Here is a 24033-nt window from a genome sequence, read left to right as displayed (position 1 = left end):
CTGCTTCTCCCTCTGCCTGTGTCTCTGCCTCTCTCTCTCTCTCTCTCTGTGACTATCATAAATAAATAAAAAAATAAAAAAAAAAAAAAGAAAGCAGAAATAGTCAACTGTCAAGCTGCAGAAAATTCAAGGAAGGACGGAGAAGTATTTTCTATTTGGCATCCCAGGTAGTCACTAGGGAGAGTAGCTCAACTGAAGGGGTGAGAGCAAAAGCCATGACAGTAGATTGAGGCAGGAATAGAAGATAAATAAAAAGAAAAAATAGAAGCATCATTACATGGAGACATTGAAAAAAGAATTGTCCTAACTTTAAGATAGAAGAAATAAAAGTTTGTATGTAGAAAGAAAACAGCTAGTAGAGGCTGAAGCCAGGGGAAGGAAAGGAAGGAAGTTGTGAAACAAAACCCTAAAGAAACAGTCCTGCAAAAGGGATTGACCTGGAAAACAAGCCACCAAGTTGGGCAAAAAGGAGATTAAAGATGAGTAAGGGTAGGGGTGCCTGGGTGGCTTAGTCATCTGCCTTTGGCACAGGTCATGTGGGATCGAGCCCCACATCAGGCTCCTTGCTCAGTAGGGAGCCTGTTTCTTCCTCTCCCTCTGCCTGCCACTCCCCCTGTTTGTGTTCTCTGTCAAATAAATAAAATCTTTTAAAAAAAAAAAGGATGGTAAGCATAGATATGTTTATAAACTGGGGATGGGAGCAGGACAAAAGGATGGTACAGAATAGAAGAGTGAGGTAGTCTGGTGAGAAACAAGGCTGGGGGATAAGAGTTAGAAAATGGTTTGGAGAGAGTGCCAATCATGTGATATCTTGTGCTGAGAGGGAACAGGAAGTGGACTGGTGAACAATCCTGAGGCTGAATAGCAACAACCTGTAGAGATGCTGCTAGACACAGGTATGTGATTTCCTTCAGCAGCAATCAGCTTCCAAGATACAAATCTGGATTTGGCAGGCAGGACAAAGATCTGAGGAATGATAGTGCTGGTATGAAAATAAGGAGACTGTAAAATTATGAAGCCGAGCAGAGGTACAGAAGAAAATAAAGCTACGTTGAGGAGGATCAACAGAGAGAATGTAAAAATGTAAAGGCTCAGCTATAACTACTGTGAAAGTTATTTTAAATGAAGTCTGGGACATATGGAGATAAGGAACTGAGTCCTATCTCCCACAGATTTGATGCCTAAGAACAATAAACTGTTTTAGTGGCTGAGATTTTTGGTATCTGAGAGGAAAGGAAATACAACAAACTCACCAAACAGTCACGCTGTAGGGTCTTACACAGAGCATTGTACATGTCAGCATCCAAAAAAAGACCATCTGGAATGTCTTGTAAGAAGTCTAGGTCTTTAAAGGTAGGGAGAGGCTTCTCTCGCTCTTTTTGGGAAGCCCGTCGTTTGTAGGTTGAGCCCTTGAGGTCATATTTGATGTGCATCTTGACCGACCGTGGTAAGAGATTGTTCATCACCACAATTCGAATGTTCTTACCACCTGCCTGCACACAATACAGTCCATAGAACTTAGGTAGCAAAGTGCGAGGATTCTGGTTGAGGTTCTGAGGGCATAAAAAAAGAAGTTGGAAAGGAAGTCAGCTGATTTTCAGTGAAAATAAAGGGTAAAAGTTGCCACTCACTTTCCTTTGTCTGCTACATGGGATTCAGGTACAATCTATCTGCCCATAAGCCCACATCTTATTTGTTTACAATTTCCCAATACATCTATCTCAGTGAATGGATCATCACCAAGCTGAGCCACAGACCCTCCAATACAGTACCATTCAGGATTCTCAATGTATGATAGGTATACTCTTTCAGAGAGATTTAAGCAAAGATCATGTTGAAAAAGTCTTAACTCTAAGCCCTTGGTATAGTAAATTCTTGCAGGTGTGATGCAAAGCAAAACTAACTTCTCCAGAAGTTCTGAGTGCAGTCAGAGTAACATGGAGTAGAGTACTATCAGGAGAAGTAACCAACCTCATTCCCCTAGTGTAGGAGGTGGACTAAGAACAGAAAACAAAATTATCACTGAATTTCAACTTCGGGTAGGATGGTCTAAGTTAAATAACCCTTAAAATAGGACAGATAGGGGTGTCAGGGTGGCTCAGTCGGTTAAATGTCTGCCTTTGGCTCAGGTCATGATCCCAGGGTCCTGGGATTGAGTCCCACAATGGGCTCCTTGCTCAGTGGGGAGTCTGCTTCTCCCTCTCCCTCTGCCATTCCCCCCACTCGTGCTCTCACAAATAAATACAATCTTTTATAAGTAAATAAACAAAACAAACAAAATCCCTTTTAGCCCCAGAAAGGCAAGAGAAATGGGACAAAAAGTCCCAAAATGAACTAACTATGTCTCTAAGACAGAAGTGCTGACACTGTGATGCTCTGCTGAAGATAGCCCCCCAGCCTCATGCAGGAGTGGAGTAGGCAGCACAGGTAGCCAGTGCTCGTCTTCCCTCACCATGTAGTATCCTGGAAGCAGCTTCTGCAGAAACTCCGCCTCTTTATGCTGGACCGTTTTGATGATGAATTCATCGTCACTGGACACGTAGAAGAGGGAACCACTAGCCCCAGAGCTGCAGAGTTCAATCAGTGGTTCATTGCAAAGGGAGTACTAGAGTCCAAAAAGTAGACAAGAAGTTCAGAAATACCAGGGCCTATCCAATCAGAAATTAAATACACAGATGCAATTCTGTTCTAAAGGAAAACTAGAGCAAGACTGTGGAGAGAGGGTCTTCCTTTGGGAGGATCCCTCTGATACTGGAGTCAACAGGGTCCTGAGAACTGGAAGCTTACCAAGTAATCATCAGGCCGGATACCAAATAACTCCCGAAAGTAACGGAAGGCAACAGGTGCATAGGTCTTGAACCGAAAGTCATTGTAGTGATGAGCAGGGGTCAAGTTACTCCCTTCACTGTGGGGTTAAATAGAAAAAGTGGTAATTTACCATTCCCTGTCCACCCTGAGCAGCCACTCAGAGTAAACCAGAGGCAGGTCAATACATCCCCCTCCTGAGAGAATGAGAGGGAGCAAATGAGTCAGTTACTTAGTGGGACATAGCCACAGCACGGGGATTAAGACATGGCATAAGGAATCACATTGCCTCCTACTTAGTGCACTGAATTGCTTTTTAGGGCTCAGACCAGAGGCTTATGGAAACATTCAAAGGAGAGTATCTACTCTCTGAATTCTCTATTCCCACATCACCCCGACTAAGATCAAGTTGAGGACTGGACATTGGGCACATGCCTAAATTAGACCTGAACCCCTAAAACTGCCCTGAGGTTGATATGAAAAAGCCACACTTCCAGGACATTCTGTTGAACATCAACCTCTGTACCTGGGGAAGAAGATACTCTCCACCACATAGAAGTCTTGCATGAGGACATCACGCTCTGGTTTGGTACTCAGGCTTCCCACAGTGTGAGTAATGCCTAACTGGATGGCACCTTTCAAGGCAGATGAGGTTGTCTGAGAAATAGAAGAGAAATGAGAGGAAATTTTCTAATATTAAATCTGATCTGAACAATAACGGTGTACACATGCATGGCAGGAGGGGGAAGTACAGAATTAGAGGACGCTTGCTTGTTTTTTGCTGCTGTTCTTGTTTTAACAAAGGATTTATAACCTTGGAAAATAATATGTGTGGAAACACACAATAATTAAAAAAAAAAAGAACAATAAAAACTCAGGAAGGAAGAGCCACAAGCACTCAGAAGCAAGCAAATGCCCAGGGGGTTCCGTGGGTGGCTCAGTGGTTCAGCGTCTGCCTTTGGCCCAGGGCGTGATCCTGGAGTCCGGGGATCGAGTCCTACTTCGGGCTCCCTGCATGGAGCCTGCTTTCTCCCTCTGCCTGTGTCTCTGCCTCTCTCTCGCTCTCTCTCTCTCAATCTGTCTCTCATAAATAAATAAACAAAATCTAAAAAAAAAAAAAAGGCAAATGCCCTTCTAAGTACTCCAGACTAAGCCGGGGCAGTCCAGTTCCTCTTTCCTCTTGCTTTACATGGTAGTTAAGCCTGGTAAAGACTAGAAGGGTATAAAGATACACAGTAGCAAAGGCAGGACTGTCTGAGTCAGCCTCAGCTAGGCAAGGTGTTCCTGCCTAACCCTATCTATATTTGGAAGTCTCTATCCATATCAACATTTGGAAGATATGTTATACTGAGAGAACAATCTTAAGTCTCACTCCAGATTCCCGCCCCCATCTTATCTGGGGCTCTACAAACATTTTATTCATGTAATAGAGAATGTAACTAAAATTAACTGGTATTCTGATAACTACCTGGCTACAGAAGTTTCAGTTCTTTAAAGCAGGTCCTGACTGGTGTCCCAAGGACGACAAGAGTGGCAAAAAGAGTTCCTAATTGAAGAAGAAAGCCTGAAAGACTCAAATTATTTCTCAGAGAAATATTTAGATTTAAAATCATACTGTGGTCAAAACACAAATTCAAGAGCCTCACTCTTACAATGCCATGGGAAATACCACACCATCTAGATCTGTACTGTCTACAACACTAGCCACTGGCCACATATGGCTATTTAAGTTAATTAAAATAAAAATAAATAGAAAATTTGCCTTCTCAGTCTTACCAGCCACATTCAAGTATGATTAGTGGCCACTACTGGATAACACATATTATAGCACATTTCAATCAGTGTAGAAAGTTCTACTGGACAGTTTTGTTCTAAATGATTTCCCTCATCTCTAACTCTCACCAAGTATTAAATTACTTGTATTTCTACTCAGTCCTCATTAAGCACTAAAAAGATGACTAGAGGGGTGCCTGGCTGGGTCAGTTAGTAGAGGATATGACTCTTAATCTCAGGGTCCCAAGTATGAGCTCCATGTTGAGTACAGAGATTATTTTATTTTTTCATTTTAAGTAGGCCCCATGCCCAATGTGGGGCTCAAATTCACGACCTTGAGATCAAGAGTCACACGCTCTACCGACTGAGGCAGCTAGGGTGCCCCAGTAGATATTACAAAAAAAAAAAAAAATGTATCTATATCTATCTAGATTTTTAAGTGTGCACCTCTCTATTAGCCTAGAAATTCATCCTTTGTCTCAATGTTCAAGCACATAAACAGAGCTCAATAAACATCTGTTGAATTAACAAGAGCCTTAAGCCCATTCCCAGAGAGGATTAGGCCCCTGACAGATACAAGTCCACCTCTATTACTTAGACAAGGCCATAAATGCAGAAGACACAAACATGAAAAATTTATGCGTGCCAGAATTTAGGACTTCAAGAAATCTTCATACGCCATATCAAACAAGATATAAATACTCAATGGAAAAGTGAACACTGCCCCTTGGGAAGCCTGAGCACCTCCCAAAGTGGTCCAGAACTGAAATTCACTTTAAAGTCCAAATTGTTTGAATGCTTTTGTATAAAGGCTTAGAATATCAAGAAATGAGACAGAATGTGGAGAATAATACCAACGGAGATAGACTTATCCCTTCCTGGAGTCAGATCAAAGGGTTCCATCCAGACACACCTTTTTATATGTTGTCTCTCCTGAGGAATCAACACCTCGGTGGCCTATTTTCTTGATGGGCATGCCAGAGGCATAAGGCACCTGGGAAAAGAAGAGTCAGTATTAGCACATGATCCCCATGTAACACACCCACCATACAGCTACTGTGATTGTACATTAAAACAAGGTGAAACACTCAACCTACTTGTTCTAGATTAAGAACATTTTATAAAATCTTCATAAGGGATCCCTGGGTGGCGCAGCGGTTTGGCGCCTGCCTTTGGCCCAGGGCGCGATCCTGGAGACCCGGGATCGAATCCCACATCGGGCTTCCGGTGCATGGAGCCTGCTTCTCCCTCTGCCTATGTCTCTGCCTCTCTCTCTTTCTCTCTCTGTGACTATCATAAATAAATAAAAATTAAAAAATAAAATAAAATAAAATCTTCATAAGACCCTCACAGCTATAGTGTTGCTTCCCAATGAATTAACTGGCTAAAAGAACACAGAAAGTTCCAAGGGATACATATTTCATCTTTGAGCCTTAAAAAGAGGACATAAAAAATAAGTCTCAAGGAAAAGCAGAAACAAGAGAACTATGAAACAGCTGTTCCAGGAAAAAGAACAAGCCTCAGTTTACAAAAGCAAGACAGGTTAAAGTGGTTCCACAGACCTCTTCTTTTTTCAACAGCTTTCTTTCAGAAATTTCTACCCTTCTAACCTTCAACCTGACCTGAACATTACTTGCTCAAAGTGAATTCACCAGTAAAAATGATCTAGCTGCTTGCAAATACAAGTACTGTAAGCCCAGAAACTAAAAAGCCGAGGCAGGGACACCTGAGTGGCTCAGCGGTTGAGCATCTGCCTTGGGCTCAGGGCGGGATCCCAGGGTCCGGGATCAAGTCCTGCATCAGGCTCCTTGCAGGGAGCCTGCTTCTCCCTTTCTTTGCCTAGGTCGGTCTCTCTCTCTCTCTCTGTCTCTCATTAATAAATAAATTAAATATTTTAAAAATAAAAAATAAAATGCTGAGGCAATGACTCCTCTGAGACAGAAGCCCTCGGTGCCTTGAAGAGATTCCCATGAACGTGATACAGCTTTGTTTTCCACCCACAGGACAGTTCCTGAAATAAGGAAGGAGTAATACCAGTAGAGCAGAGCTTAGAAGGCTATTTCTCGCATCAAGATGGAGTACAAAAGACACAAAGGTATTCTTCATGATGTCAGGTCTCATTAAGTTAATTAGCCAGAGGCAAAAAAGCCAGTGTAAATAGGGTGTCCTGTCTTAGGGCCTGATATTCAAATTCTACTCTTCTTGCTAAGGTCCTTAGTGTCTGAAAACCCACAGTATTTAATCCCAAAGATCTTGGAAGAGGTTCTAAGAGAAAAACCTAAAATCCCAGGGGAGGGGGCTGCATTCTGAAGCCCCGTCACAAAACCCAGGAGAGAGGCAAGAAATAAGAAGAGGTTTGGGAAATACTGCATAGGAAGAAAGTTAAGCAAAGGGAAGACATTCCGGACAGAAAAGAAAAATTCAGGAAATTAACAGCATCTGTATAGTTAAAAGAAGTTCTTCAAATTCACTGAAGCTATGCAACCAGGAGGTAGTAACAGCAAAACCAGAGTGGGCTTTAATCCTAGCCTTATTAATTCTGTGACCTTGGGCAAGTTACAGAACCTCTAATTCTCATTCTTCTAATCTGTAAAACATGGATAGCAATGGTACTTAGCTCACAGGAACATTTACAGAATTAAATAAGAATAAAGGGCACTTAGGTATTTAATCTTCAGTACAAAAAAAAAAAATCTTCAGTACACTGCATTTGATACATTTTTTAAAAAAAGATCAATCAACATGGGCTATTATTAATATCTATAATAAACTATAACAAAAGTACTTGTATAATTTCTAGTTTACCAGATATAAGAATCCCATGTAGCCTCCAAGATCCAAGTAAGGGGAAAACAAAGATGTCATAAACAGGTATCCTTCTATTACAGAATTAAAGTTTTAGAAACATGGCATCATTATCAAACTCACCTCAGACCCCACGGATCTCTTGATTCCTGATGCTGTTAAAATAAACAAAACATGATCAGAAGTGTGCATATGTACACTAGCACCCACAATTTCTATCAAGCACACTGAAACAATTGGAGTTTGAGTCCAACTAAATCTGACAGTGAGCTCCTCCTGCCTCTTGCTCTGTGATAACTAAATCCTTCTGGATAGGGATTTTAAATATCCTTTCCTCTTCTTCCTCCATACTCACAGTACCCTTATGCATATTCCATTCTTGTTCTAGTCCCTATTCTTACTGAAGTTTCCACATTTTTTTTCTGAGAAATCTATCTGTTCTCAATACATTTAACCATCAAAGTCAAGAGGGTCTCATTTGATACCATGGCTGAAAGAGAAAGGGCATAGGTGATACCTCGGACTCATTGGAGAGTCTAGAGCTTGATTAATAATTTTTCCTGTACAGCCTAAAAGGGTAAGAACTCTTAGAGCATACCTATGGTGCTTTATTCTTCTATTAATTATTTCAGAAGAAAGGTATAGAGTTGATCTATGGGGACAAGACAGCTAAGGATGAGAAAATGCAATGTTGAAATAATGAAGATTCTGCATCCCTACCTCATCTTGGTTTCTGTTGTAAACTCAACAGGAATTTGTTGGTGTTTACTTATTTACTAAAGTGAGTTTTACTTACCAAATATATTTAATCAGTGGAAATGTGTAAGATAAGTGTGTGGTTCAATCTCATAAGCATTATGACTTTTATCCATTTAAATTTAGGAAAGATTTTGAGAATATGTTTACAAAATGACTAAAGAATCTATCAGTAGAAAATCTACTCTGAAAGGTTAAATTAATTCTCAAGGGTTTGCCATCCCCATAACCTTCATCCATGATCACACTGGAGACATATGACCACTCAGAGAGACAGACCATCCATCCCCCTTCATACTGGAAAATACTGACCTTTATCTTCAAAGACTACTGATACATACATCCCTTCAATCTAATTTTAACAAATTCAAAGGGAATAAAGATTAGCCATATTAAAGAAAATTTAAAAAAGGGAGTCCAGGATGGATCTTCAACAATATGTTAATATCCAAGTAGAAAGATCCCAGTTCCAGTGTACGTCTAAGGATTGGTGGTGAGGCAGCAACAGCAACACATGGGATTAAGGGTAATAAGGTGAAGCTCTAACTATGATTAAGACAAAGAGACTTTCAGAATATAAATGGGCTCAGAGGGAAAGTTGTGATAATAGCCCTTAGTTGTACAGCGGCCACAGATCAAATATTTGTTACCAATAAGCAGAGCAGCAAAGTTTCCTTGCCCATAGTGAGTCAAGGTGGCAAAAAATGGGGAACAGATGGTTTTCATTCCTCTTCCCAAGACAGGAGGCAATGGAAATGTCACCTAGCGGTTAGAAGGATATACTTACTGCACAAAATGACCCAGAAAATTGGAAAACCAGAAAAGCCCAATAATCTACACCCTTTATAGATGCTTCATCTTCAATCAGATCACCTTCAGCTGGGTAAAAAACTACATAAATTAGTACTGGAACCCCAAGCCAAGAAGCCAGAACAACCCAGATTTATTATTAAAACAGCTATTGACTTACTGTAAAATTTAAGGTATCCATCAACAACAAAAAAGCCTAACCTTTTATATCTTACAATCTTTTAGTCAAGAGTCAACATGCTGAGCTATTTAAAAATCAGAAGACCGGGGGCACCTGGGTGGTTCAGTCGGTTAAGTGCCTGCCTTCAGTTAAGTGCCTGCCTTCGACTCAGGGACCTAGGATCCCAGGATCCTAGGTTCAAGCCCTGTGAAGGACTCCCCACTTAACGGGGAGCCTGCTTCTCCCTCTCTTCCCCATTTGTGCTCTGTCTCTTGCTATCTTTGTTGCTATCTCTCTCTCTCTCAAATACATAAATAAAAATCAGAAGACCTGGGTTCAAAACTCTGTTAGACCAGGCATATTGTTCTCTATGCTTAAATAAAAATGAAGCTACAGTAAAAGGCTTATGTAGGGGCACCTGGATGGCTCAGTCAGTTGAGCATCTGACTCATAATCTTAGCTCAGGTCTTGAGGGTTGTCAGTTCAAGCCCCACATGGGCTCATATAAGGAACCGACATCATTAAAAAAAAACAAAACAAAAAACCTCTTATGTAAAGATTAGATAAGGTACATCAAATGGACCATAACATGCTATACAAATATGTTCTTTCTATGTGATTTCTAAAGTAAGAGCAGGAACACCTGGATGGCTCAGTGGCTGAACGTCTTCCTTCAGCTCAGGGCATGATGCCGGGGTCCGGGGAGTGAGTATTGAATCAGGGTCCCTGTAGGGAGCCTGCTTCTCCCTCTCCCTGTGTCTCTGACTCTCTGTGTATCTCTCATGAATAAATAAAATCTTAAAAAAAAAAAAGAGCAAAGTTGGGCTCACAGCAAGGTTTTAATATTCAATTATCCAGACCTTCATGGAATTTTAGTTACCATCTCAAATTATTTGGCTCTTCCCAAACCCCTCAGCCGCTGCCCCATCCCCCCCTACACCCTCCTGCAAGTGTACACATGCAAGTACAGAATCTGTGATTCTCAATGAGAAAATCAGTATTTTTTTTTTTTAAGATTTTATTTATTTATTCATGACAGACACAGAGAGAGGCAGAGACATAGGCAGAGGGAGAAGCAGGCTCCTCGCAGAGAGCCCAGTGTGGGGCTCCATCCTGGGACTCCGGGATCACGCCCTGAGTTAAAGGCAGCCGCTCAACCGCTGGGCCGCTGAGCCACCCAGGCGTCCAAGTATGCTTTCAGTTGAATAGACAAATACTGATTCTGGACTCTTTGGTCAGTGTCTGGCCTATCCCTTCCTTTTTTACCCCAGAGGAAAAGGTTTGGAAGGGATCTGGCAGAACCAAGAAGAGCCAACATCCAGTCCTAGTCTAACAACAGTCTTACCTAGAAAATAACCTCCTCTGTATGTAAGTAGTCACTAGACAAAGTTAAACAATGGAGGGGGAAAAAGGTAATGATTTCAAGGCATAAAGTTAAGCACAGAGCTTTCTTACTCTGAAAAGTTCTACTTTACTAACCTTTCCTAGTTTTATCCAACAAACATGTAGCTCTAGTGCTGCTACACTCTTACAATGTACCCAGAACTAGGGTAGGAGGACTTCACTTGGAATTTTGGTGCCAACTGCTTAGCTATCAGGAAATGCAAAACTGGGCTTAATCCCAAGGACACAATGGCTGAAGCAGTTAAAATGATAATGGAATTTAAATAATAATAAGGGGCACTTGGGTGGCTCAGTCTGTTAAGCCTCAGACTCTAGAGGTCAGCTCTGATCATGATCTCAAGCCCTGCATGGGCTCCCCGCTAAGCATTCCAGTCTGTCTGGGATTCTCCCTCCCTCTCCCCACCTCTGCTCATGTGAACTAATGCTCCATCTCTAAATAAATAAAATCTTTAAAAATATATAATGACAATGATAATCAGACCAAGCAACACAGGAGGAAAACAAAGACCTGTCTCATTCCTCTCTTCCTCGCCTGAAGTGTTGCCCCTGGGGCACAAATCAGAGCTCTAACCTACCAAAGAAGAAGGGAAGGGAAGAGAAAAATACCTAGAGTTTACCAATGTTGCTGTAACACTTAGGTTGGTCCAGAAACCCAATGAAGAACAGAGTAACATTTTAAGGAACCAGATACTAAGGTTTGACCACTTGGTCCAAGCCTGCCAATGAGAAACTGTTACTGGAGGAATCCCAGAGACTGCAGAGTCAACAGCATTGTACCTGTTCGTTCACCTTATTATCAAGATTTCTCTTGTATAAGTACAGAAGGAGCAGAAGAAGGAGCAGAGGGCAGAAAAGAAGTGGGGAGAAAAAAAAAGAGAAAAGTGGACAACTCAATATGGCAACACTGTGCGTGGTAATACCAGCCAGCCAATGTTTAAGGGAAATGAGATTCATCTCTATGAAAAAGATCAGAATACTGTGGGGGCACCTGGGTGGCTTGGTGCCTTGGGCTCAGGTCATGATCCCCAGCTCTCTGCTCTCTGCTCAGTGGAGAGGTTTCTACCTGTCTGTCCCTCCCCGACCCAGCTCCTTCCCTGCGCCTCAAATAATCTTAAAAAAAAAAAAAAAAAAGACCAGAATATCGTTTCGCAGAAAGTTTGTTTTCTAGCATCTTTGTGAAAAATATTGTCTGATAAGGATATATTATCTTATAATCCATATCCATGATCCATATATATCATTCTCTTTCTGGGTGGGGAACCGGAATATAGGGCAGAGTTCTAATGTTACAACTTACTAAGGGAAAAACTTCTCCTAAGATATCGGGAACCTGCCTCTCCCATTTAAGCCTAAACTCCGAAGATTATTATTAAAATGTCTACATGATCAGTCCATACCATGAAATGTAGCATGTGCTACAAAAGAGGAGAGCATATTACCCAAGGCAGAAGTGGGTGTGGAGGGGGATCCCTGGGTGACTCTGCAGTTTAGCGTCTGCCTTCAGCCCAGGGCATAATCCTGGAGTCCCGGGATTGAGTCCCATGTCAGGCTCCCTGCATGGAGCCTGCTTCTCCCTCTGTGTCTCTGCCTCTCTCTCTCATGAATAAATGGAAGGAAAAAAAAAAGTGGGTGTGGAGGCTGACAGTTTGGCTTCTCATCAATGGCTCAATTTTAACACCTCTCAACTATTTATTGATCATCTGTTACATGTCAGAAACCAAGCATAGGCACTATGGACAGAGTTTTATGTTCCTGACCTGGAGGAGCTCACAAATTTTTGTTTTCAACATCACTTGGGCATCTCCACATTCTCCTACCTCTCCTTAATACTGGCTACAAGACTAAACTGAACGGATACCTTTTTAAAAAGGGTTTTTCTCTCCATGACAAAATTTTTATTTGTAGAGCACTTTCAAACCTTAGAAATGTAGCTCATTTGACTCTTGATTACTATAGGGTATGGGAACCATTTAAATTAAGTACTTAAGAGACACATCCATCAAATATAATGTATAAAACTTGTTTAGATACTGATCAGAAAAACTGTAAACTAGGGGCACCTGGGTGACTCAGTGGTTGAGTGTCTGCCTTTAGCTCAGGTGGTGATCCCGGGGTCCTGGGATTGAGTCCCTCATCAGTTTCCTGTGGGGAGCCTGCTCCTCCCTCTGCCTGTGTCTCTGCCTCTGTGTGTCTCTCATGAATAAATACAATTAAAATATTTTTTAAAAGATACTTTAAAAGAAAAATAGTAAACTAGTTTAAAAGATTTCTGAGACAGGAGCCTTAAGAGGAGAAATTAAATAACCACTATTAATTTTGTACATGTGACAACACTACTGTGATTATATCACAAGTCCCTCCCTCCCTTCCCCCCCAATACAGTCCTTATCTGTAGAAGTATCATTCTTTTTAAAAGATTTTATTTATTTATTCATGAAAGACACAGAGAAAGGCAGAGACACAGGAGGAGGGAGAAGCAGGGTCCACGAAGGGAGCCCGATGTGGGACTCAATCCCAGAACTCCGGGATCACCACCTGAGCTGAACACAGATGCTTAACTGCTGAGCCACCCAGGCATCCCTAGAGGTATCATTCTGAAGTATTTATGCTGAAATCAGATGAAGATTAGGTTTGCTCTGAAATATTCCAGGGGGTGGAAGTGGGAAATGGAGATGAACAGTTACAACAAGCTTGGCAAAATGTTGCTGAAGCTAGATGACAGGCACATGGAGGTTCTTTAAACTGTTCTTTCTACTTTGTGTAAGTCTGAAAATTTTTATAATTAAAGGTTTAGTTAAAAAATACCACAAAAGAAAAGAAAACATGTCTGGATAATCAAGCTTCTTCATCTGAGTGGGCTTCTTTCTGAGAGGTTTTCTCTGGTAAAACCATCAAGATGAAGTTCTAACAGTGACACTGTGTTTATACTGCATGAAGCGGAGACTCCTCACTAACAGGTCTTGGACCAAGAAACATTCTAAATAACTAGCTAGGGCAGCCTGGGTGGCTAAGCGGTTTGGGGCCGCCTTCGGCTCGGGTCGTGATCCTGGAGTCCCGGGATGGAGCCTGCTTCTCCCTCTGCCTGTGTCTCTGCCTCTCTCTCTCTCTGTGTCTCTCATGAATAAATAAACTCCTTAAAAAAAAAAAAAAAAAAGCAACTAGCTAATGCTGCAGTACTGAAAGCAAGAATATGAAACCATTACGGACAGACTGCTTCAGAAAAAAATAATGGTTCAAGTAACTTATTTTTGAGTGGGTCAACTGATGAGATAGAACCAACCATGTCAATTTTGAAACCTAGTTCCTCCGCAGAAAGAAAACGTAAAAGACCTACAGAAGCAAAAGTAGCAGCTGCAGCAGCGGGAGAAGCAGCAGCAACAACAAACCAAACCCTAGAGAAGCAAGGGTATACTCACTGTGGTAATTTGTCTTTAAAGATTTATTTGAAAAAGAGAGCGCATGAGCAGGGGAATGGGCAGAGAGGGACAAGAAGACTCTGCTAAGTGGGAAGCCCAATGCAGGGCTCAATCCCAGGACCCCGAGATCATGACCTGAGCTGAAATCAAGAGTCAGACACTGGACTGAGCCACCCATGAAAGCTGATTTTTATTTTATTTTTTAAAGATTTTATTTATTTATTCATGAGACACACACACACACACACACACACACACACACAGGCAGAGACACAAGCAGAGGGAGAAGCAGGCTCCACGCAAGGAGCCCAACGTGGGACTCGATCCTGGGTCTCCAGGATCACGCCCTGGGCCGAAGGCAGGCGCCAAACCGCTGAGCCACCCAGGGATCCCCTGAAAGCTGATTTTTAAACAAAAGTTGAACACCTCAGCTCCTTCAGTCATAAACGAAGCTACTTGCCCATTGTCAAGCTAACAAATCAGTAACCATTTACATTATGAAAAAAGTCATTCCAAAAGGGTCTTTGAGATTTTTAGTGCAATCCTCTTTTGATAAGCAAAAACACAAACATAAAGGATGTACTCAAAATCACAAAGATGACAGAGCCAGAATGGGAATTCACATTCCTAATCCCCAATTCAACTTTCTTCTAAACCATCTTTTTCAATTCCCTGGCCACCTGGAGTCTTTTTTTTTTTTTTTATGATAGTCACAGAGAGAGACAGAGAGAGAGGCAGAGACATAGGCAGATGGAGAAGCAGGCTCCATGCACCGGGAGCCCGACGTGGGATTCGATCCCAGGTCTCCAGGATCGCACCCTGGGCCAAAGGCAGGTGCTAAACCGCTGTGCCACCCAGGGATCCCCCACCTGGAGTCTTGATTGACAAAGAAAGTACCAGGGTAACTAGAAGGCTCTAAAAAACTAACTAAATCTCAGAATTGCTAATAGACAATATGAATGTATATTTTCTTCCCCTGAGGTACCCCATTCCCTTGAGACAAGGAAATCTATTTTCATTTTCATTGACAGAGGATTAAGAGTAGTAGTCCCTCCTCTTTCAGTTCCTCTCAATCTTTTTTTTTTTTTTTTTTTAAGATTTATTTACTTATTTTAGAGAGAGTATGAGCAAGCATGGAGGGAAGGAGCCAGAGGGAAAGAATTCAAGCAGACTCCGAGCTGAGCAGGGAAACCAACACAGCACTCTATGTGACTCAATCTCATGACCCTAAGATCACGCTCTGAGCCAAATGCTTAACCAACTGCACCACCCATGCACACCCCCATCAGTGTTAACAATTATGACAACTCTGTTTCTCTGGCAATAGTCATCAATGTTACTGGCAAAAATAGTAGGAAAACACCTTTCACTTCTTTTAGTGAGGTTATCCTTGTTCTGAACCAAATAATGCCTGTATTCTAGAGCAACAGCAAACTACTTTCAAGTCTGATTCTTGAAAGAACAGTTTCATAGTTTTACAGATGTTAAGATCCTCACTAGTAGTAGAAAGTACTTTTTCTTTGTAATAAAAAATCAACTTTAACAGAAAAAAAAAAGAGCCCCATTCATATCAGATTAGGCTTGGTTTTTTTTTTTTTTTTTTTTTTTGGTGTGAAATCATAACTGGCTCTGATTGAAAGCATAAGGCTTTTATGATTATTGAATTTGCAAGGACAAAAAGTGAGCATCTGACAAACTTTTTGTTTGTTTTAGGGATCATGAAATTGACTGTAGAACCAGTTGCCAATCCTTGGCCTGTTAATTTCTAAGATGCTTGCTGAAAGAATGAAAGAATTACTAACTCAGGGGAATCCCTGGATGGCTCAGCAGTTTAGTGCCTGCCTTCGGACCAGGGCGTGATCCTGGAGTCCCGGGATCGAGTCCCACATCGGGCTCCCTCCACGGAACCTGCTTCTCCCTCTGCCTCTCTCTCTGTGTCTTTCATGAATAAATAAATAAAATCTTAAAAAAAAAAAAGAAATTACTAACTCAACGTATTAGGCACAGAAGAGATCAGAATTTTTATTAGAGAGCCAAAGTCAGAAGGGAGAGTTGTCTTCTTTCCTTCACCAAGGAGTCCTGGTTCAGTCAGCGCCCATTCAATAAGAATTCAATAAGAATTAGTTAATCTGGTTTAAAATCAAATTAGTTCACACACAGACTATCAGATTAGTCAGGGGAGCAATAATAGCATAGGAGGCAGATATGGGGATTCTAAAATTAGAACACCTAAGGTTTGAGTACTACATACACCACTTACTAACTAGGCAACTCTGGACAAGTTAGTTAAAACTCTCTAGGCCTTGGTTACCCCATCTATAAAATGGGAGAAATAAAATGTTCCTCATGGGGTTAAGAGAATTAAATAGATCATGTATAGCACTTAACATATAATAAATGCTCTACAAATCCTAGCAATTATCATCATTGTGAATTATGAAACCTATCTATAGAATGAGAAAGGTCAGGGGGAAATGAGATATGCAATAGAAAGGGAAAAGAAGAGAGGAGACTCATTGAAACAAAAGAAAATAAAGTTAGAGGAAGAATTTGAGGGAGACAAAAGGTAATTAATTAATTCATATTACACTGTAGAACTGTGAGAAAAGAAACTTCTGTATTACAACAGCATCTTTTTGGGGGAGGGGAGAGAGAAATGGGAACTAACATCAAATTGCAAGATATCCACAGCCTTTTCAGAAAAAGGCCATGTACTACCACTACAAAAAGTCTGCAATTGTTATGGGGAAGAGGAGTTGGCTGCTAGTTACTGCAAAGAGCTCATGCTTCTTCAGCACAGATACACATCAGATCTACCTCTCTTACGGTTGACCCCACAGCACAGAAAGTTGAAACCTAAATGAGGAAAAACAGAAAGTTATCACTTACTTCTAGGGTTCTACTTGTTTACAGCAGAATAAGTATATTAAAAAAGAAAAACTCTGAAATTTAAAATTATAAACAGGACCTAACCTGATCCCCAGCACCATACTGTGAAATAAAAGATGATTTTTTGCAGTTCTAGGTAAACATCCAAAAAATGAGAAGAAGTTCTAGCAGAAAAATTCCAAGAGTGGTCACAAAATTTGTAACCCCAAATCATCTCTGGAGTGATTTCATATTGGCAAAAAATTTTCAGGTACAAAGCTCCTTTGCATACAGGCATATACCCTTTCAAAAAATCATGGGTATACATCTTATTTGAGGGTCTTCCACTCTTGGAGGGTAATTTGTCAGTATCTAGCAAAAAGTGTTAAAAATATACATGTACAATTCGACCCAGAAGTGGGAATCTATTCTAAATAAATAATCAAGTGGACAAAGCTATGTATACAAAGATATTTATTGCAGCATTGTATATAAAAACTATTATGGGATACTATAATTGGAAAAAATATAATGAACAAAAGGAGATTGGTGACATAAATTCTAGCCATAAAATGGAATACATAATCCATTATTTTTATGCACACTTATGGATAGGATATGGAAAAAGGTAAAAAAATACATAGTACAATATTTGTATAAAATACTTATCTAAAATTCATTCTTAGTTATACACTTTGAAAAGATCCCAAAGATTATATATCAAAATGTTTAGGTATAACTAACTTGGATGGTGGAATTTGGTGGATATTTTAACTTTAAAGATCTATTTTTCCTTATCTATGCAAATTTTATAAATTTTATATAAAAAATTACATAGATAATTTAACAATTAAGTAAAAGAGATACAGGGATGATTTTATTTTTGTGCTCTTTGCTTATACTCCCATTTTCCAGTAAACCACTACTCAACAGCCCCACGTATACAGACCAACATCACTCCCACCCATTAACTCAAGCTCATTACAATCATATTATACTGTTGCAGAAACAGACTAGAAGACAAATGTAAAAAGAAAATGTCCAGAATGCTGCTGACAGTCTCAAGCTACAAATAAGCGTGACTCCTCTACACTCTTTATCACATATTACTTTGAGATGCTTGTATAACTTGAAACAAACCTTCATCAGCACATATAAGAGGTTCATCTTTTTTTTTTTAAAGAGTGTTTTTTTTTTTTTTTTAAGATTTATTTATTTATTCATTCAGAGAGCACGAGGAGAGAGGCAGAGACACAGGCAGAGGGAGAAGTAGGCTCCCCGCAGGAAGCCCGATGCGGGACTCGATCCCGGGTCTCCAGGATCACACCCCGGGCTGCAGGCGGCGCTAAACCGCTGCGCCACCAGGGCTGCCCTAAGAGGTTCATCTTTCATGTCCTCCAGAATATCAATATTCTCCTATAAAATGGGGATACCTAATTTCAGCATATCTCCTGGATAACAAGCCCTGAAAAATATAAAAGATCTGCTAAATTATGAAAATAAGTTGGGAAATCTTTAATGTTACTAAAATAATTTCAAAGCAGCTGGACCAGTCAAGTGCCAAAATGGAAACAACCCAATTGATTTTTGCTAAAACACAATGATGAATCATCACACCATGTCACAGAGTATTTTTCTGAGTAACTCTGTACTAGTCTTAAGGAAGTCAACTCCATTTTGGTCTTTGGTCCCACCCTAAATTGTGTTTCTGAAAGGAAAAAAAAAAAGGTACTGGAGAGGTCAGTTTCTAGTCCGTTGGCAAAATACCACAGTGACTCTCCATACATTTGCTTACTACTATTGAACTACAGGAGGCTAAGATTCACTATTGAGGGGAAGGTGAAAATATAGGGAAAGGGAAAAATCATCAACATAATTCTGAAACGTGTAAAAAAGGGCAAATTTCAGAGGAGGAGATGAGTTGGCTTTAAAAGAGCAGATAACTGAAATAAAGAGATTTCCAAACTGTAAAAACCTCTGAAATAAGAGCTGTTCCCCGCACCGCCCCCCCCGCCCCCCGAGTGTGGAACAAAACGGAGATGGCAATATGGGACGCCTGGGTGGCTCAGTGGTTGAGCATCAGCCTTTGGCTCAGGTATTGAGTCCCACATCCGGCTCCCTGCATGGAGCCTGCTTCTCCCTTTGCCTATGTCTCTGCTTCTCTCTGTCTCTCATGAATAAATAAAATCTTTTTTAAAAAATAGATGGCAATACCAGAGTCTCTCCCTGCACTTTCAGAGCAAAAGCATTTCCGTCGGAGTTGAAATGACATCATCCACCAGATGAGAAACTAAGAGGCAGTGTGTGACTGACTTCAATGTTTGAAGTACACGTATAATTTGGGGATGCTAGAGGCTGGCCGGATGTGCATTCCAAAGACAACTGGAGTTCTGCCTGGGCAAGTCACTGAAAAGCAATTCCAGAAACCCAGCTCAATCCTACCACATAAACATATCAATAATACCTACACATAGCACAAAGTGATATAAGCAGACTTTTGAGAAGCAAAATGCTAACTCTTAGGGGTTATCTTGGTTGATCAGACTGAGAGCCAGGAGTTTTAAAAGGAAAAAAAAAACAAACATCAAAAACAAAAACTCGGACAACACAAACACAGTCAGCCCAGTATCTACTGCAATCTCTCTGGCCCTTGTTACCCTGAAATACTGAAAGCAATTTTAACTATATCCCTGCATATGATCTTCAAACGAAAATACTCAGAACTGTCTGAAAATATCAGCCCACCTCCTGAGAAGTACTGCTGAGTACTCAAAAACTGTTTAGAAACAAAAAAGTACCATTATTAAACCCTCAATAAAGACTAAACCAAGCCAATTAAGAAAACCAAGCCACAGAGAAAAACTAAATTTTGTTTCCTAACAAGTGTCAAGTTTTCCTAAGGATCTCCTAGGAAAAAAGAAAGGCCAAGATGCTCCTAGAAACAAAAGCTCCAAAGCAGTTTCATCTACCAGTCCTGGGGCCACCTCAGATAAAGGCCAACTAAATAGCAAGGAATAAGCCAGAAGTTTACTAAGACTCAACTTTTTAATTTTTTTTTTAAATACTAAGACTCATCTTGATAACATATGGCTGCAATGCGTCACCTCTGCCATTAGTAACAAGCTCTCAACTTCAGTAACCAAATTTGGAAAATGAAATTAATTAAAATATCTGATTGATTTTAATGATTATTAAAATATCATTTCCCCCTACTGATAAACTTTTGCTTCTGCTTCTACAAAGCAAATTTCATGGTTGTCAGGCCTCAAATACGTATCTCTTGACACTAAAATCTTGGTTGAAAATATAGGGCAGGGTGTCTTTAAAAGACCTGAGTCCTCTGGATAAGCCACCCATGGCCAAGAAGTATTTGAGATTTCTTGGCAGATTGCCACCTCTTATTTCCAAACCTGGCTCTTCTAGCCTGAAAAAGCAATGACTATTGCTGGATTGGAATGTGCATGTTTCAGCAGAGAAAGTCTAACTTTAATGATATCATAATGAACATTAATTGCTCCAACAATGCACTTCAAGGCAATTATAAGGAAAATCAGAGATGTTCATTTTTTGTCATCCCTTTTACACAGGTTCTTGTCAATGAAAATTTGAAGTTTATCAAATTTAACTTAACTACACCGTCCACACTAAAGCTACTCTGCTCAAGCTAATTATGTATCCCCCCCAAAAAAATAAAATAAAATAAAAAATAAAAAAAAAACCCTTCCCATTCTCTTCCTACAACTTCCTTGCTTACCATCCCTACCCCACTCCCCATTAACATTACTGATCCTTTGATATAGTGCTTATTCTGGGTTACTTCCATATTGCTCAGTTAAGTATACAAGGCAAATAAGATATACTGAAGTCCCTGCAAGGAACCTGCCCTCCTTAACTCTTTTTGCCAAAGTCTTCCTCTGACTCAACAGAAAGGAACCTTTTCTGGAATCAGATATTTACCAATTAATACATACTGTCTACAGGGGGGCCTGGCTGGCTCTGTCGGTAGAGCATGTGACTCTTGATCTTGGGGTTGTAAGTTCATGCCCCATGTTGGGTACAGAGTACTTATAAATAAAAGCTTTAAAAAAATACATATTGTCTACAGCCATTACAAACAGACTGGAATTTCACCGGAGAAGAAAGAAAAATTACTGGGAGACAAAGTCTAAAAAAAATGGAGGAACTGAGAAAATAAGTTCACTTCAAATAGTAAACAGTAGAAAGGATGGAAGCTTATAGGAGATACGAACAAAACCAATCAACACATATTTAGAAACTAAACAATGCTCTCTTTTAATAGGAAAGGGTGGAGGAGTGAAGTGCAATAGGGGAAATGGGCTAGGAAGGGGGTTTCCTCCAGGAAATACGATCAACCCAAACACTCTCTCTTTGAGACCAAATGGTGGTGGGCTGGGGTTTGGAACACAGATTCCCTCTACCAGGCTATCAGAAAGTAGCATACTTCCTGAAATATACTTTTTTTTTTTTAAAGATTTTATTTATTTATTCATGATAGACACACAGAGAGAGAGAGAGAGAGAGGCAGAGACACAGGCAGAGGGAGAAGCAGGCTCCATGCCGGGACTCCAGGATTGCACCCTGGGCCAAAGGCAGGCGCTAAACTGCTGAGCCACCCAGGGATCCCCCTGAAATATACTTTAATTCACGATAGAGTAATACATCCAGAAATAGAACTAACAATGCTCTTGCTTTATGTCAAGTCAGAACAACCCAAAATTCTAGGAAAGAAAATATCCAGCTTAAAGGATAAAATAACCACCTTCCTTATCTCCAGTTCTTTGGCCTGGTGTTCTCTCTTTTGTTCACTTCACAAGCTATCTTTCCACTGTATTACTGAAGAAAAACAGGCCAATAAATATGTAATAACTGGTTGGCTCAGTCAGTTAAGTGTTTATCTTCAGCTCAGGTCACGATCCAGAGCCTCACATTAGGCTCCTTGCTCAGCAGGGAGCCTGCTTCTCCCTCTCTGTCTGCCGCTTCCCTTGCTTGTGCTCGCTGTCAAATAAATAAATAAAATCTTAAAATATGGAATAACTGCTAGCTGCCACCTATTTGAGCAGTTATGAATCAGAAGACTTTTTTTTTTTTTTTAAGATTTTATCTATTCATTCATGAGAGAGACAGAGGCAGAGACATAGGGAGAGGGAGAAGCAGACTTCCTCCGGGGAGCCCAATGCAGACTAGATCCAGGGATCACAATCTGAGCCAAAGGCAAGATACTCACCACTGAGCCACCCAGGTGCTCCTGAATCAGAAGACTTTTATATCAATCCAGAACAGCACTCAGAAACTAGCAAGCAAAATATACTATTTTGATACCCAAAGCTAACTTATCAGTACATTACCAATAACTATCAGATACTGAATACCTAATAAGTCTATATAATCATACTTGACCAGGCTTGGGCAGCCATGACAGAAATAAATAGTTAATTAGGGGTGCCTGGGTGGCTCAGTCAGTTGAGCATCCAGCTCTTGGTTTAGGCTCAGGTCATGGTCTTGGGTCCTGGAATCCAGCCTGGCCTTTGGCTCCATAATCAGCACAGAGTCCACTAGAGATTCTTTTCTTCTCCCTCTGGCCCTCCCCATGCTTGTGTACACACCACACTCTCTCACACACTCTCTCAAATAAATCTTTTTCAAAAATTAAAAAAAAAAAAAAAAAAAAGGTTAACCAAAAACAATGACATTTTGATGTCAGTTTTTTGGCAGAATCTACCAAGGGAACAAAAGAAAAAAAGAAGTGTCAAAACCTCCATGTAGAAAACAAACAGAAACATCTATCCCTAACATATAAAATGTCAACCAAAATGGTACTGGTGATATTCTGACTACATGATGTTCTGTCTTATCTTTACATTTCCAAATTTCAGTTCCTCACTCCATTAAAGTGCCTCAAATTATATTATTTTCACTAGTATGAAAGAATTGAAGGGAAAAGGATTGACCTACCAATGTTGTACACTGGATATAAAGTACACAGACAGAAAAACCTCAACAAAATCCCTACCATTTGGGGATGCCCAGGTGGCTCAGCGGTTGAGCGTCTGCCTTCCACTCAGGCGTGATCCTGGAGATCCAGTGTCAAGCCCTGCATCAGGCTCCCTGCTTGGAGCCTGCCTATGTCTCTGCCTCTCTGTGTGTGTCTCTCATGAATAAATAAATAAAATCTTTAAAAAAATCCCTACGATTTGGAGTTATCAGATTGGAGCATAATTTACTGGTGAAGCTCTTCCAGAAAGAACAAAGCCACCAGAATCAGGGACTTATGAGGCTGGCCCTACAATAAAGTTCCCAAGGAAAAAAATGCTTCAGCCCTGTGACCTCTGAGGTTTTCCTCAATAGTTAAGTAAAATAAAGTTGGAAAAAGAGCTGTGAAGTTTTTTCCAAGTCATTTGTGCTTATGATACAATGATACAGTGAAGGGTGACAATTTCAAAAATGTTCTGGTTTGAAGGAAAAAGGAACTACAAGTTCATGATCTTCTAATGTTTCAAGTGCTTTTTCCTTGGGGGAGTCACACATGATTTTATCACACCAGCTCTTATTTCAGAGGAGTATACACTTCAGCATTCTAACTCCTTCAAACTTCAAATCAAGGCTCCAAAACAGAAACTCTTTATTCCCTTCACAGTAGTAAAAAAAGAAAAAAAAGGGGGGGGGGGCGGGGGGAGGGACACTTAGTAGCTTATTTCAAGCTTTTTTTTTCTAAGATTTTATTTTTAAATAATCTCTGCACAGCAATGTGGGGCTCAAACTTACAACCCCAAGGATCAAGAGCTGCATACTCTACCAACTGAGCCAGCCAGGTGTCCCTGAATTTCAAGCTCTTGATGAACTAGTCAAATTACAAATAGCGAAATAGACTCTCTGTGACAGATCATCATACTGTGAACAGCACTTCTTCAGGGCTAATTTTATTTTTTAAGTGGTGCCACTGTCCAAATAATGAGGATGAGGGAGAAAGCAAAAGAAGGAATAAATTTCCTTTACACACCAAACAGCTGAGACTAGATGGCAAACAGCATCATCTTTTATTAACAAAGTATAAGCACAAACACATGATGATGGTGTCTGCAAGCTGATATTCATTTATAACTGCCTCCCCCAAATCCAAACATGGTAATTACTCCAATGGGAAAAGATGTCAAACATCTCTCAGAGTGCATGGTTTGATCTACCCTCTGTATTTCACTTTCAGCAGCATAAAAGACC

The 24033-nt window shown here is 40.4% G+C and overlaps 1 protein-coding gene across 8 annotated transcripts in view; it reads right to left on the bottom strand.

The window, feature by feature from the left end:
• PIP5K1A (phosphatidylinositol-4-phosphate 5-kinase type 1 alpha) overlaps positions 1 to 24033 on the bottom strand; it is a 38829-nt gene that overhangs the window by 11297 nt on the left and 3499 nt on the right. For 4 of the 8 annotated variants that reach the window (XM_025453034.3, XM_049095911.1, XM_025453035.3 and 1 more), the window contains exons 2-8: positions 16747 to 16785; positions 7507 to 7538; positions 5492 to 5572; positions 3332 to 3462; positions 2788 to 2905; positions 2453 to 2605; positions 1254 to 1553 (exon numbers count right to left, since the gene is read on the bottom strand). In XM_025453034.3, the coding sequence (XP_025308819.1) occupies positions 1254 to 1553; positions 2453 to 2605; positions 2788 to 2905; positions 3332 to 3462; positions 5492 to 5572; positions 7507 to 7538; positions 16747 to 16785 (854 nt within the window). Of the gene's footprint in view, positions 1 to 1253; positions 1554 to 2452; positions 2606 to 2787; positions 2906 to 3331; positions 3463 to 4273; positions 4370 to 5491; positions 5573 to 7506; positions 7539 to 16746; positions 16786 to 24033 lie in introns of those variants that run through there. The other 4 variants (XM_035700942.2, XM_049095912.1, XM_049095910.1 and 1 more) reach the window with 2 other exon arrangements.

This window comes from Canis lupus, chromosome 17 (assembly GCF_003254725.2).
Source record: "Canis lupus dingo isolate Sandy chromosome 17, ASM325472v2, whole genome shotgun sequence".
NCBI classification, from domain to species: Eukaryota; Metazoa; Chordata; class Mammalia; order Carnivora; family Canidae; genus Canis; species Canis lupus.
The sequence above is the reverse complement of the archived record's forward strand: the minus strand, read 5'-3'. Positions and strand labels throughout refer to the sequence as shown.